Genomic DNA, 14,339 nt, shown 5'->3' with positions numbered 1-14,339 from the left:
CCTGACTGCCACTTAATTAAACTTAGATTTAATTAAACTTACATAATTAAATTAAATATTAAATATTCCATTTTTATCAATTAATGGGGTTGAATTTGAATTGGATTAATGAAATGGAAAATGGAACAAACTTACAAAGTTATTTAATTTGCATTTAAATTACAAACTCAATAAAAATAAATGATGATTTATCTCATCATTATGATAGACTCATCTCCATCTCATGATTGCTTTACAGTAATTAAAAGGAACCATGTATGTCAAAGATTAAGTGAGGTCCAACAACAGCTGACAAATTTGATATGTCAATTTCTTAAATACTAACTGAAGACTGAATTATGTTGGTGGCACACTGCAGACTCCATAGACCCACAGTGCAATGCTTTCAATACACTAAACCACTATTATCAACGTTAGAGGAATGAACTGGTTCAACACATTAAATACAGTGTGTTTATGAGCTTTAGAGTTTCTGGTTTGCCTAATGTCTCTCTTTGGTTCAGAACCAGGAGCTGTGTCCATTTCCAGTTGAGAATCAGTAAAGTTGATATGACAAACACGTCCAGCAGATATGTCATATGTGATATATGTAAATATATGTCTGTTTTAGTCCCCACTAATTCCTGAGTATTATATGTACAGTGGGTTTATTGTAGCTTTTTTTGTTGAAAACAAGTGCCTGCTGTGGCTGGACATGGAGTTGGTGGGAGTGGTAAAAGTGATCTGAAACAAAAGAGCTATGTTGTGGGGAGAGAGTGAATCAGACAGTGACCTTCAGGATGAAAGGTAACCCAGTGCAGTACAGGTGCGTGCTTCAGTGAGCTGAAGTGGTACAATCCTGACACTACCTTGCTTGTTTAACTAAAGCTGTCAAACAAATCTAATGATGTAGACAGTACAAAATTTTCCCTCTGAAATGTTGTGGAGTGGTATGAAGTAGCAAATAAAGCACAAGTACCTCAAAGTTGTACTTAAGTAGAGTTCAATCAGGAAAGACTTCATTTGTGTTAACAAAAAAACTTTTATTGCCATGTGCAAAACAGAGAGTCTTTGGCGATTAGACCCCAACCTGATGTCATCATATGTGAAAAGGGGGGTGAGGTTGTGCAAAGTATAGGAACACTCCCTCGGGGTCCAGACACTGGTGGTGGTCCTGATGATGAGCTGGAGATCTGGATGTGATGAGGTGGAGGTGGATGGTATGAAGAAGGGTTGCAGCAAAATCAGAGGAGAACGGATTTGTATGACAGTATGAGAGGGACAACATGATTGGCTGGTCGAGATTGTGGGAGGACCTGATTGGTTGCCGTACACCTGAAGTCAGCTGATTTCACATAGAGGGGAGAAACGAGAGAATTGTGAATGAAAGAGGAGAGAGACTTCCTGATTTAACTGATGCTAAGCTTCATTACTTAGAGTAAATGTACTTACTTGCTTCCCACCACTAATACAATAACTTGGCCTTCAGCTTTTTTTAATGTTCATTAACCCAACCAGGTAAAACTCCTGTAAACAAAGAGGTTACTTATTATAAAATCTAATGTCTCAATTTACTTTGACAACACAGGGGAGCACAGACCTGAGGACATGAGCCACTGAGGGAGGCGGGCAGACAAGACGTTCAACTAATGTCAAAGTTAAAAATTGGTATGGTCCACTTTAGAGGCGTCTCAAATCGAAGTACAAAATTCCTCCAGGCATGAACATGGGAAATATAAAGTGATATTTACAATTACAGATAAGTAGGACATTTAGATTTGTCCTACCCCCAACATCTTTTAGGGGGAGTCCAAGTCTTAATCAGGGAGGACGGACCCTCAAACTCCCCCCCTCACCCCCCTGAAAGAGGCTAGAACACACAGTAAAGCTAAGAACGTGGGAGATTTAGTTTCTCATTATGAACAACACCTTTCACAGTAGTCAGCTTTTCCATAACTAATATAAAGATATTGTTTATTGTATTATTCCGTTATGTAACAGTAAGTGCATACAGGTCAGCTGCATTAACAAAACAATGCTGCTGTGAGGCTTTTACTATGTTGAGTGCGGTCGATAGAACACGATGATAATGGTATGGATAGTTGTAATCAGTGTAGAGAGGTGGCTGATGAGCTTACTGGATATGTCCCAGGTCTAATTCAACCAACTGTGTGACATTCAATCCCAAAGAATATATATATACATACCCTGCACATGATTACATATTTTGTGTGTGTGTGTGTGTGTGTGTGTGTGTGTGTGTGTGTGCACCACAATTTGCAAGTAAATAGTGTTTAATTTTAGCACACGTTTGGCTCTAAACACACATTTTTGATCTTAACTGTTTATTCCATGATGCTGTTGTGACACAACAGGATTAAAATCCATTTCTGTATAAATGTAAAATAAAATGATGTCTCAGTTCACATCTGCAGGTGCGTGGATGAAAACGCTTGTCTCTCAGTAATCAGGAGAATATATGCACATAAAGACACACTTGGAGTTCAGAGGCCACTTCAAACAAGGTTCTTGAATTCAGATGAGCCTGCTGGTGAAAAGGAACACACTCACACACACACACACACACACACACACACACAATTTGCAATTTAAAACAACACTTTTGTCGAGCACCATGTGATCATGCCTTTCATCGGTCACATTTGTTCACGCCATCCATTCATCAATCCATCCGTCCATCCCTTCACATGAGCATTTGTCAGTCCTTCATGATTAACGTCTTGTCAATTTAACTAGATAGATACATGGATAAATAGATGGGATGCAACTAAACTGAAGACGTGAACTGAACTGATGGATTGATGACCTGAACTGAGGCATCGGCAAATTTATCAGGTTTGTTCACTTTGAACTTATCATGTCTATCTTTCTGTCTCTCCCTCAAATGATCTGTTGTCATAACTGCTACACAGCTTGTTGCTATGCTGTCTGGTTTCCGTGGTGATGCTTGATACAGGGTGACCTCACACTGGATGACCTTTCCTTTGTGACTGTGGGTCTATCATTGCATGTGTGTGTGCTGGTTTGTGAGTTGTGTGTGTGTGTTTGTGTTTGGCAGTCTGCATGAGGCTCTATCTTTTTTAATGTAGCTTGCATTTTATTGTGTGCATGTGTGTGTATTCATGTATCTTACGATTACATGTGTTTCATAAGTAGAGTTTGTTGGTATGTGTGGTGTGTGTATGTGTGTGTGTGTGTGTAGTATGACGGGTCCGGTGCAGGATTCACACAGGCTGTCTGTGAAAACATGGACAGAGGAGGAGAGTGACCGAGCTGACAGCACACTCAGCAGGTATAGACACACACACACACACACACACACACACACACACACACACACACACACACACACACATCTGTATATCTGTACATACACTGGGTTAATTGACTTGTTCAGAACTACAGTGGATACTGGTGTATTCTATATGATTTTATTGCATTTATAGGAAAATACATGTCATTGTGATAACCAGAGATAACTTGAACACATCTTATGAGAATTACATTTTTACAGTAACTACAAAGTAAAACTTTATAGTGAGTTAAAGCTATGGGAAGGTTGATAGTTAAGCTGTATTCTAACTGCTTGCGGGTCAGTCTTTTTGATTTTATATTGCACCTTTTAGTTTTGTGTAGTTTGTTAATGTTGACAAAGATACATATAATATTTTTTTTACTTAAAGTTGAGCCAATCAATAATTTTATATTGACAACAGAATAAAATGACAATGTGAAATGTGAGAGGTGTTGCTTGAGAAATATCAGCTGACTTTGCAATGCCCCTCAAGGCAGTTATTGTTTTGGTTTTATGGCCTTATTAAACTTTAATGTTTTGTTTCAGTCTCACAGCTCTCATCAAACCCAGCAGCCACAAGCTGTTTTCAGTGAAAAAGTTCAGATAAACTCCCTGTCCTCTTCCTACCCACTACCACACTGACAACAAGCAGTTGTCAACAAGCTACGCACTGAGGGGGTAAAAAGCTCAGGGACTGGTGGAAACTAAAACAGAACTCAAAGAGTGAATATTAGACCTACTATATACATGCTAGGTACTCAAAATGATTCCAAATGATTGCTCATATTAGTCAGGGTCTGCTGGATTACAGCTTGTTGCAGTACCCTCAAGTGGCACAAAAAGTAATAATAAATACGTTGTTCAATTCCAGAATGTTAATGCCTTCCTCTGTAAATTAGTTTATAGATATTGTTGTAGATAGCAGTCACTGGTTTTTCACTTTTGATGTATTTGTGGTATGTAGAGGGCAGTCGATGTGTGATGACACTTCTTCAGAGCTGCAGAGAATGGCGGCCATTGACAGGAGGGAAATTAATTCCCAGAGTTCTTTTCGTGGACGAGGTGCTCTCTCCAGGTATGACAGCTGTATTTCAGAAGTATTTATTCACATCCATTTATTTCCACAGAGTGATTATAGTAACTGTAATTGCCCACTGTTGTGAAGTTTTAGCATCTTAGATTCATTGTATTGATCAGCAGTAGAAGACATAGATTATACTGAACAGGTCTTGGGCATAAATTTATCTTTCTACTTGTCTTCAGGCTAGTTAGTATGGTGATGACTCTTAGAGAATGGGCTCAGAAAGGTTTGGCTGAAGAGACGGAGCGACCAGACTCCTTCCTGGAGCGTTTCAGAGGCCCTGCCCACATGGACATACAGGCCCCACCCAGCAGATTTAGCCACAGCCACACTGGCTCTGATGCAGATAATGAAATCAGACGAAGCAGGCGCACGTAAGAAACCAAAACCTCAAATCTGACATTTGCATAAACATATAAACATTTATGTAAACATAAATCTCTTTGTCTTTGTTTTGTCCTCGTCTTTCAGGAGGAGGAAGTGTAATATCGTGGTCTTATCCCCATCTGATGATAGATACTACTACTGGCTGATGGTGATTGGTGCTGCAGTGTTTTATAACTGGACTCTACTAGTTGTCAGGTCGGTAACCATTACTGTGACTAATAGTACTGGTGGCAGTTCCAGTTCTACCTCTATGCCACCACAGATTCTGATAGTATGACAACTCCAACACTGCAGAAAGAAAAATGGGCACCGTGATGTGATGTTACCTATACAATATCACTGTCTGAATGAAAGACTTGCCATGTTTGACAGTTTCTAGGATTAGAAATTCAATATAGGGGCCTGGGAGGCTACTTTTATTACCACATAATGTTTTAGAATGTATTGGCCAAAGGGGGCGCTGTTTTTCCCCAAGAGAATATTTGTTGTTGATGCTTAATATGTATGTTTGTATCTGTTTCTGTAGGGCCTGTTTTGATGAGCTCCAGATGAAGAATGTGTTGGTGTGGCTGGTGCTGGACTATCTCTGTGATGGAGTCTATATCCTGGATATTGCTGTCCGCCTCAACACAGGTACTGAAAATATGAAATCTGAGGAATAGAACTCAAATTTCCACAACTACACGAAAAGTTCTGAGAAGAAACCATGTCCTGGATCTTTCATTGACTAATACATTTGCCATTTGAGACACCAACATTCATGAATTTCTTTATGTTTCTATCCTTTCTTTAGGTTTCTTGGATCAAGGCTTGATGGTGAAAGATGTGCGGCGCCTGAGAGAAACCTACGTTCGAACCTTACAGTGTAAACTTGACATATGCTCCATCCTTCCTACTGACCTCCTGTACCTGACCGTTGGAATCAGCTACACTCCTCTTCTTCGATTCAACCGGCTCCTGCGTCTCACACGTCTGTTTGAGTTCTTTGAACGTACAGAAACTCGAACGGGCTACCCCAATGCTTTCCGAATATGTAAACTGGTTCTGTACATCCTGGTGATTATACACTGGAATGCATGTGGATACTATAGCTTCTCCAAGGTCCTAGGTCTGGGCTCTGATTCTTGGGTTTATCCCAATGCCTCGGACCCAGAGTTTGGCTCCCTGACCAGGAGTTATATATACTGTCTGTACTGGTCAACCCTGACGCTGACCACCATTGGAGAGACACCACCTCCTGTTAGAGATGAGGAATACCTCTTCTTGATATTTGACTTTCTGGTATGTCCATAGCAACGGTGTAACCATAACTGTAATTATCTTACCTTGAATGTCCATGAAAGCCAGATTCTGGGTGTCTATCAAAACAGCTAACACTGTTTGTATTAATTTCCATTCTAGGTTGGTGTCCTGATTTTTGCCTCCATTGTGGGAAATGTTGGAGCCATGATCTCCAATATGAATGCCACGAGGGCAGCCTTTCAGAGCCGTGTAGATGCACTGAAACACTACATGCACTTCAGACATGTCAGCAAGGTGCTAGAGCAGCGCGTCATTCGCTGGTTTGACTACCTCTGGACCAATCAGAAGACCATAGATGAACAGGAAGTGCTGAGGAGCCTGCCCAATAAACTGAGAGCAGAGATTGCTATTAATGTTCATCTAGACACACTGAAAAAGGTAAAGACATTTAGACAATGTGGCCCAACCTCAGTCTCTTATACACTTGTCATAGCTTTTCAATGCATGTTTTTCTAGAGATTATAATCAAAAGTTATATTTTTTGATTACTTTATGATGCATAAAGGCATCACTCTAAAGGTGCAGCAATATCACCATTGCATTTGATGAAATTGGCCCAGATGCAGTGCTAAAAAAAGGAAAGAATCTCACATTTCAGATGTAGGTAATAAATTAACATTGTTCAGAAGGAACTGTAAAGAGTGTGGAAGAGCAGAGTGACAGTTGGCTGGTGTGAAAATGTACTAAGCTTGGTAACAGGCAGCTGATCAGTGTTTCTAATGGTTGATCAAGGACAACAATTTGAACAAAGTTTAAAAAAAGGTGAATTCTGAACTGCCAGTCCACTGGAGCTGACTGGAGATTGCAGGAAAACAGGAAATATCACGTTGAATTTGATGGAACCAATATGGAAAGATAATGTGACCATAACTTAAGTTGCCAATATTGCTGCTCATGCCCATATTTCATATAACTGGTTCCTCCTTCTACCGCTGTGACATACAAGTTCCACAATCATTGACATACTGTTGTGTTTATATATATGTGCATGCGTGTGTGTGCGCACAGGTGCGTATTTTCCAGGACTGTGAGGCCGGCCTCCTGGTAGAGTTGGTGTTAAAACTTCGACCACAGGTTTTTAGTCCTGGAGACTACATCTGTAGAAAGGTCAGTTGTTGTATCGTGAGGGGTGTGACTTAAGGGAGCAATTTGTAAGATTTGCCAAGAGTGGTTGTGGTTAATTAAAGTTAAGTTACAGTTAAAAGTACTGATGTAATATTATTTACTAATTTTCCTGACCTATTTATTCTGTCTTTTTTTTCTAAGGGAGATGTAGGCAAAGAGATGTACATAATCAAAGAAGGCCACCTGGCAGTGGTGGGGGAGGATGGAGTCACACAGTTAGCTGTTCTAACTGCAGGGAGCTGCTTTGGTGAAATCAGTATCCTGAACATCAGCGGCAGCAAGATGGGGAACCGACGTACGGCTAACATTCGGAGTCTGGGATACTCAGACCTGTTCTGCCTTTCTAAACAAGATCTAATGGAGGCGCTTCAAGAGTTCCCCCATGCCAGGGCCCAGCTCGAGCAGAGGGGACGGGACATCCTGCAGAAGGAGGGGCTTCTGGAGGAAGTGAATGTGTCTGCAGGGGAGGAGCTTGAGGAGAAAGTGGAGAGGCTGGAAACCAGTCTGGATCGGCTACAGGTCAGTACAATAAGTTACTACTATTGCTACGTTCCACACATTTATTGCTATATTGATAATATCTGATGATAACCTGATTTTCAGACGTGCTTGGCCCGTCTCCAGAGTGAGTTCAACTCTTCCCAGCTGCGAATGAAACAGCGAATCACAGCCCTCGAACACAACATCACCACTGTGGGCACAGGCAGTGGCTTCCTGTCAGACGCTGACGGCAATGAGAGTGTTTCTGGTGGTGATGGTGTGCGCAGTGAAATCAACATCCGGCTCTGATAAAACTTTTATTTATTCATTGACATACAGAAAAAGCAGCATGAAGCTATTATTTGTTTTAAATACTGACCAGTATTTGTTAACATGTGGTGCTATGGCTCACATATCATACATTTGACTGATTCACTGAACTGGTTTTATTTTTGTCATATCACACAACATATTTCAGAAGTCAGTCAAGCAGACGACTGAACCTTTGGAACTTCTTGTTCCAAAACTCACAATTGTTTGAACTAAAGAATTGCAGCAAAAAACATAGACTGTGTATAAAAATGGACGCACGCGCTGGGTGTAAAGTGCAACACCACTGAGGGCCACTAGGATCTGGCTCCAAAAAACTCTGGCTCCAATAGACTCCCATTCAAAAAAACATCAAATTTCTCTCATGACATATTAAGTCAATACATTTTTTCCACAACTCATGGACTCATTGGCTAAATTCATTCCTCCTAATCAGTGTTCTTGTGGTCCATCTGGAAACAGTTCGCCAATTACTTAGATATAGGCCTTAAAGATTGGTATTTTGGGGGATGTTCCTGTTGATTAACATCCCTGGTCTGGAGTGATTGACAAACTGACGAGAAGTCACGAGTTTGTCTATTTACAGCTCATCAGTTTACTTCAGTACAGTTACTCCAACTGTAAAGTCCTGTTTTACTCTGAACTTCATCTGTCAGGACTAGAAATGTCTTCATTAGGCATCAGACAGGCGCCCAAAATTGTAATTAGTAAATATTAAAATAGTATTGAAACAGTTTACAGAATGCCTCACAATAAATAATGAGGATGCAATATTAAACAGTGGCAAAGGGAACATTGAGCAAACAGACACAATTATTTACATTTATGAATCGTCAAATTGTTTTTGCTGTGTAAACTATATAATAATAATAATAATAATGAATGCAAGCTCCATGAAGTTGGCTATTTTATCTTACGTTAAATGTCTCCTCTTTATTTGACATTTTCACTAATGTCTAACTTAATGCATGAGGTGCGCACAGTCTCACTGCACATTCTGTGACTATAAATACTAATTCATGTGTGGGAAACGGCGTACCCACAGTTTTTTGTCTGACTGGAACTACTCAAAGGGGCTGTTGTTCCCCAGTGCAGATAAAAGTGGCAATTTGGAAATTGGTCTTAAGTTTTGAGGAAGAGAATGATCCAGTCCAGGGTTTTTCAGCAAGTGGGTCACACAAGCAGTTTTAAAATTATCAAGGACACAACCTTGAGGCACAGGGAGAAGTTGGATTTATGAGATGATTGAATGTATTAAAAATGTAGAGCTGTGTGGTGGAAATTCTCTGCTGTTGGTGAAGAAATAGAGACTTCTGCCGGCCGACAAGGTTTTTATTTTCTTTGCAAATGTGGCGACCGGGGTTTGAGGTTAGCCAATTAATTCACTTTAACCTTAGCTTAGTGTTGCCAGAGAACGCCACCCTGGGAATTTCACCCAGTGAACTATTATAATCTTAAAGGCACTCAGATCTGTCATACATTGAATAATAAAAGGAATCCAATAGCATCCACACTGATGTTACCAGGGAAATAAGGGAGACCAGTCAGGGTGGAGGCCTACCAGTAGGGAGATGGGTCCAAGGAGTAAAAGGGGTCCCAGGAAAATCACCCCAGACACTCATGACATGCACACACACAATAATGAAGATCAACTTGGGGTGAAAGCACACACACAGCACACAAAGGAGACACCCCCACCGAGGACACCACATCCACCACCGTAGTCTCGACCTCTGAAAGGACAAACACCCAATTAGAAGAGTATAAAAACATCAATATATACAAACAAAATCAAACCTCATTATACAAAAAAAGGTAAATAACTAAACTGGGTAAATAAATCAATGCAAAACAAACTGAATCATACTTGGACAGACAACCATTATCTGCAACCTGCTCAAAAGTAACCACAATACACACAATTAACCAAAATTATCAATTGCAAGTTGCAGGCAACTTAAATTCCCACAAAACAAAACAACTCAACTAAACATTTAATTGCATGCGGACACTCACATAAGGCGAGTGGATGCATACCACAAAGTATAAACATAAATTTACCCTCCCCAATTAACATCTAACACACACACACACACACACACACACACACACACACACACACACACACACACACGACTTAAAGAGGCCACCAGGCCGAAGCGACCAATGGGTGCAGACAACCCTCCGAATTCCCAGAAAGGACAATCCTCTAAAATTAGAGTATTTCGCTACAAGCAAAGCAATTCCCCACAGGCAAAGCAGCAGGGGTCAAGCTGTTTGCCACATGCACACCACAGCAACAGCTCAGTGCATGAAACAGAGGACCCACCGGCAGTAATCATGTGCAGCTAACCAGACCTGCGGAACCCAATCCGGCCCTACAACAAAAACAACAATCTTATTTACTGTCAAACTAAACATGCAAACTGGGAGCGCAGCCACCACCAGCCTACCTGCAAACACCAACAGAAGAGGGACAGGGACGAGGCAATAGGAAGTGACGTGCGAGAGAGAAATCCGGTGACACCTCCCAGCTTTTATATCCCCCTCTCCCTACTGCCATTGGCCAGAGGGAGACAGGCAATTAGGCACCATCTTCTTCAAATTGACAACACAGGGCCACAATGCTCATCATCCTGCTACACAAAGAAAAGGTCAATCAACAAGCGAGCGGTCAGAATGAAGAAAGACCCCGAGTATGGGGAGACCTAAACATTTATACCTGAGGAACGCCCCTCAAGAGTGTATCAAAAGGGCCTTTGATCTTGTTGCCTTTTGGCACCTTTCCTGTCTGCTGCAGGGACCGGCACCCCCCCTGGGGTGATGTTTCACACTTGGGGTATCCTGGAAGGTTTTGTATCTAAGTGGGAAATTAAGAGGTCTAGACATCACAGTTCACAAATGGTTAAAAGACAAAAGGATCTGATATCGTGGTGGGAAAGCAGAAGGTAGGGTATCTCAAGTGGTTGGAACACAAAGAAATTGAAATTACAATTACAGGCTGTGTGGATGGGCAGAAATAAAATTTGAGAAACAGTGTCTTTTTGCATCTTTGACTGTACTGTATAATAATGACTCCTTCATAACGTCGTGGTGAACTAGGAGACCAGATTTTTTCCATCTGTGGTCAGCTTTCTCGCACTTTTACAGGTACAAATGTTGTCATTTATCCAGGGCTGCTTTCTTACTGAGGACTGGGACCTAACCTTAAGAGGTACAAGAAATATTTAGTGAGAACAAGCGGATAGAGTTGAAATGGTCGGCCAGGTCATCAGTGTGGGAATATTCAGACAGGTGTAGACTTTGGCTGTTGAATAGTGCGCTGAACTTTGGAGCGTTAAAGAACTATATATTTACAGATATAGTCATATCCATTAGCTCCAAGGAGGACACTTTTATATAGAGTAAAAATAAAAACAAGGTCCAGAGTGTGATCACGGTTATGAGTTTGTCCACAAACGTAGCGATGCTTAAAAAAAACTGAGGCCTGAGCATCAGTGGAGTCATCAACATGCATATTAAAATCACCATAGAGAACAACTCTGTCATGATTTAAAATGAGAGTGGATCAAAATTCAGAGAACTCTGCTGAAAAGCTGCCAGGTGGTTTTGGGGGGGAAGAGCGCTTCCTGTAAACACACACAAGACCCCCACCATGATCACTGCCCCAGGGTTGGTTGAAGCAATCATATTGTAGGGGCACAGCTCAACAAGGTGACTATGGTCATTAGTTTGCAACCAAGATTCAGTTAAAAACATAAAATCTAAGTTTGCAGACAAAATAAAATCATTTAAAATTAAAGTCTTACTGCATAATGATCTGACATTGAAGAGAGCCATTTTGAGTGTATTTTGACTGGGAACTGAGGTCCAGTGGTCTGCATCCTGGGTAGAGGCGACATCCAGATATGGGACCCCACGGTGACCTTGGAGTCAAGTCTCAGCTCCTCATCTCTGATCTGATACAGGATGGATATTCTCCCATCCAACTTTTTTCAAGAGGCAGAGACAGCTGTCGCACCCAGATAATGAGGTAGGTGGAGGCATGACTTGTAAATGGAGTCGGTGGTGGTGAAGTTGGGGAAATCTTAGACATGAGAAACTACAATATAAAAATAAAACTTCATAGCTTACGGCACTTGGTGCAGCACGCTTTATGAGTAAAGTCCAAAGTTGCCTTTATAATTTAAGTGAGCACAGTACAATGTATATTGGAAATGAGATTGCTGACCATCCATTGTAATGGAGGTAAGGTGCAAAAAGTTCAGCAGCTGTTATTGATCATCAGTCTTTGTGTGTGACACAGTTCACATGTGGCAGACTCACTGTTTCAGGGGAGAAGCTGCTCTGAGGTCTGTTCATGTTCAGCAGAACCAATTTAAAACACAATGTTAGATCAGATTTTACAGTTTAACATGTGATGGAAAATTTCCACTATACATTACTTATACATTCACATTACCACAGTTAGTCTTTTTTATGCTACATTACACTTTCCCTCTTGAAACCTAAAGAGATGTGTGAGGAGACTTCGTTTTGATTATAGAGTTTTGGGAATGTGACGACCCCATCTCTTTTGGCCGCTGGGCTGGCTGTTTGTATCTGTGTGTTTGTGTTGCTTCACTCATGCAAACACTCCTACACTACTGACTTGCTGATCTTCACATCCAATAACCTTTTTGATTAATAAAATGAATGGTATGGTAACTTTTTGTGTCACCTCCCATTGTTGTCATGGGTTTTGAGCCAGCCATGACAGGAAACATTCACTCTATGTTCCTGCACAAGGTTTAGATAAAGTGATTACTGATCTGGAAGATGAGGTTTCCCTGACACCCCCCTCCTCTTTTCTAACAATGTATTAAATATTGTTCTCTCATTCCTTCTGTGCTTCTTGCTCAGCTGATGCATTTATCTGTGCTGTGAGTCCATCAATGCTTTGGATTAAACTTAACAGAAAGACAAGCTTTTTCACTTTGTGCTTTATTCAACAGAAATTGCTACTGCAACTGTGGCAGGATCCATTGTGGTAAGAGACCTGGACCTCAGAGCTGAGCTGAGGAACGTAATATGATACAAAACAGAAACTGGGGATGCTGAATGTGAACAAATGTAAAAAAAAACGTACATGGACTGGCTCCCTGACAAACTCCACACAAGCTTCCCCAGTGACAGCTCGCAGATGAGGTCGAGTCGGTAGAGGAGGAGTACGAGAGGCATGAGACCAGGGCTGGTCACACACACACACACACACACACACACCATCTCGGATTGGTGTTGTGACACATTCACTCTGGTGAAAAATGTTAATGATATTCCTGAGTTAAAGCAAGTGCCATCAAGTGCATAATCAAAGGCACTGAACCTGTCAGAAACACAACACCAAAATCCTCCTACAGACCAAGTCAAAATCAAGATCCATTTAAAAAAAAGAGGCAGTTGAAGGAATTAAACCTGTTCTTGAGTCTCTCCTTAAAGCTGCAGTGATTGTTCCATGTGAAAAATCTCCCGTTCGAACACCAATTTCTCTCGTCAAAAAGATCAGAGATGCTGGCCAGTTGGCTGAGTGGAGATTTGCTCAAGACCTGCAAGCAGTAAATGCTGCAGTCCATGCACTCATGCCTAATGTCCCAAATCCCCACACCATCCTCTCACAGGTTCCCTCTGACAGTAAATGGTTTTCAGTGGTTGATTTAACAAATGCATTTTTCAGCATTTCAGTTGACCCAGGCAGTCAGTTCTGGTTTGCTTTTTCCTTCAAAGGCAAAATGTTCACGTTCACAAGACCATGTCAAGGATATTATGAATCACCTACAGTCTTAAATGCAGCATTAAAGGAAAATCTGCAGTCTCTTGTACTGCGGGCTGGAAGTGCTCTTTTGCAACATGTGGATGATTTAATGATCTGTTCACCCACACAAGAAGCATGTGTGCATAGCCTGACACTAAAAAACACATGATGGGTTTTTTGAGCATGACAACCTACCTACAGTTGATGTACAGGAGCTGCAGAAAAGAACAATCCAGGATGACAAGAACACCTGGAGGAGAGCGAGTTGCACTGTCAATGATGGTGTATGGTTGGGTCCTATTGGTAAACCATGTTTGCCAAAATATCTTTTCCTTCATTATGCAAAGGTGACATATGGGGGAATGATGACTGAAATTCAGAGATGCTGTATTACAAAGGGGTTCTCTAATTTTGTCAAATGAGTAATTTGTGCTACTAACAACATAGAAAGAAGAATACAGATTCCACAGAGTGCTCATCCACCTCTGCAGAAACTGAACTCCTGACACCAGCCAATGTGAAGATGAAATGTAGCGTTATTGTTTATG

The 14,339-nt window shown here is 41.1% G+C and overlaps 1 protein-coding gene across 2 annotated transcripts; it reads left to right on the top strand.

Moving 5' to 3' along the window:
• The first annotated feature begins 2,309 nt into the window (after positions 1–2,309).
• LOC139605787 (cyclic nucleotide-gated cation channel-like) lies at positions 2,310–8,230 on the top strand. 2 transcript variants are annotated; one of them, XM_071457569.1, is made up of 11 exons: positions 2,310–2,835; positions 3,203–3,292; positions 4,260–4,370; positions 4,559–4,750; positions 4,848–4,958; positions 5,290–5,396; positions 5,557–6,044; positions 6,165–6,443; positions 7,074–7,172; positions 7,332–7,709; positions 7,794–8,230. In XM_071457569.1, exons 2-11 carry the CDS (start codon positions 3,204–3,206, stop codon positions 7,977–7,979), a joined length of 2,040 nt encoding a protein of 679 aa, XP_071313670.1. In that variant the 5' UTR covers positions 2,310–2,835; position 3,203; the 3' UTR covers positions 7,980–8,230. The 2 variants fall into 2 exon arrangements, with proteins under 2 accessions (XP_071313670.1, XP_071313669.1); XM_071457568.1 differs by lacking the exon at positions 2,310–2,835 and having other exon boundaries at positions 2,898–3,292.
• The last annotated feature ends 6,109 nt before the right edge of the window (positions 8,231–14,339 follow it).

Source organism: Trachinotus anak, unplaced genomic scaffold (genome assembly GCF_046630095.1).
Source record: "Trachinotus anak isolate AG129_WGS33_773 ecotype Australia unplaced genomic scaffold, CSIRO_AGI_Tana_v1 ptg000021l, whole genome shotgun sequence".
NCBI classification, from domain to species: Eukaryota; Metazoa; Chordata; class Actinopteri; order Carangiformes; family Carangidae; genus Trachinotus; species Trachinotus anak.
This window is presented reverse-complemented; position numbering and strand designations above follow the sequence as displayed.

Coding starts and splice junctions, on each gene's coding strand:
- LOC139605787 (XM_071457568.1), top strand. CDS start 3,168: ATGTGTGGTGTGTGTATGTGTGTGTGTGTGTGTAGTATGACGGGTCCG. Junction 4,371..4,558: donor GGACGAGGTGCTCTCTCCAG/GTATGACAGCTG, acceptor ACTTGTCTTCAG/GCTAGTTAGTATGGTGATGA. Junction 7,710..7,793: donor CCAGTCTGGATCGGCTACAG/GTCAGTACAATA, acceptor CCTGATTTTCAG/ACGTGCTTGGCCCGTCTCCA.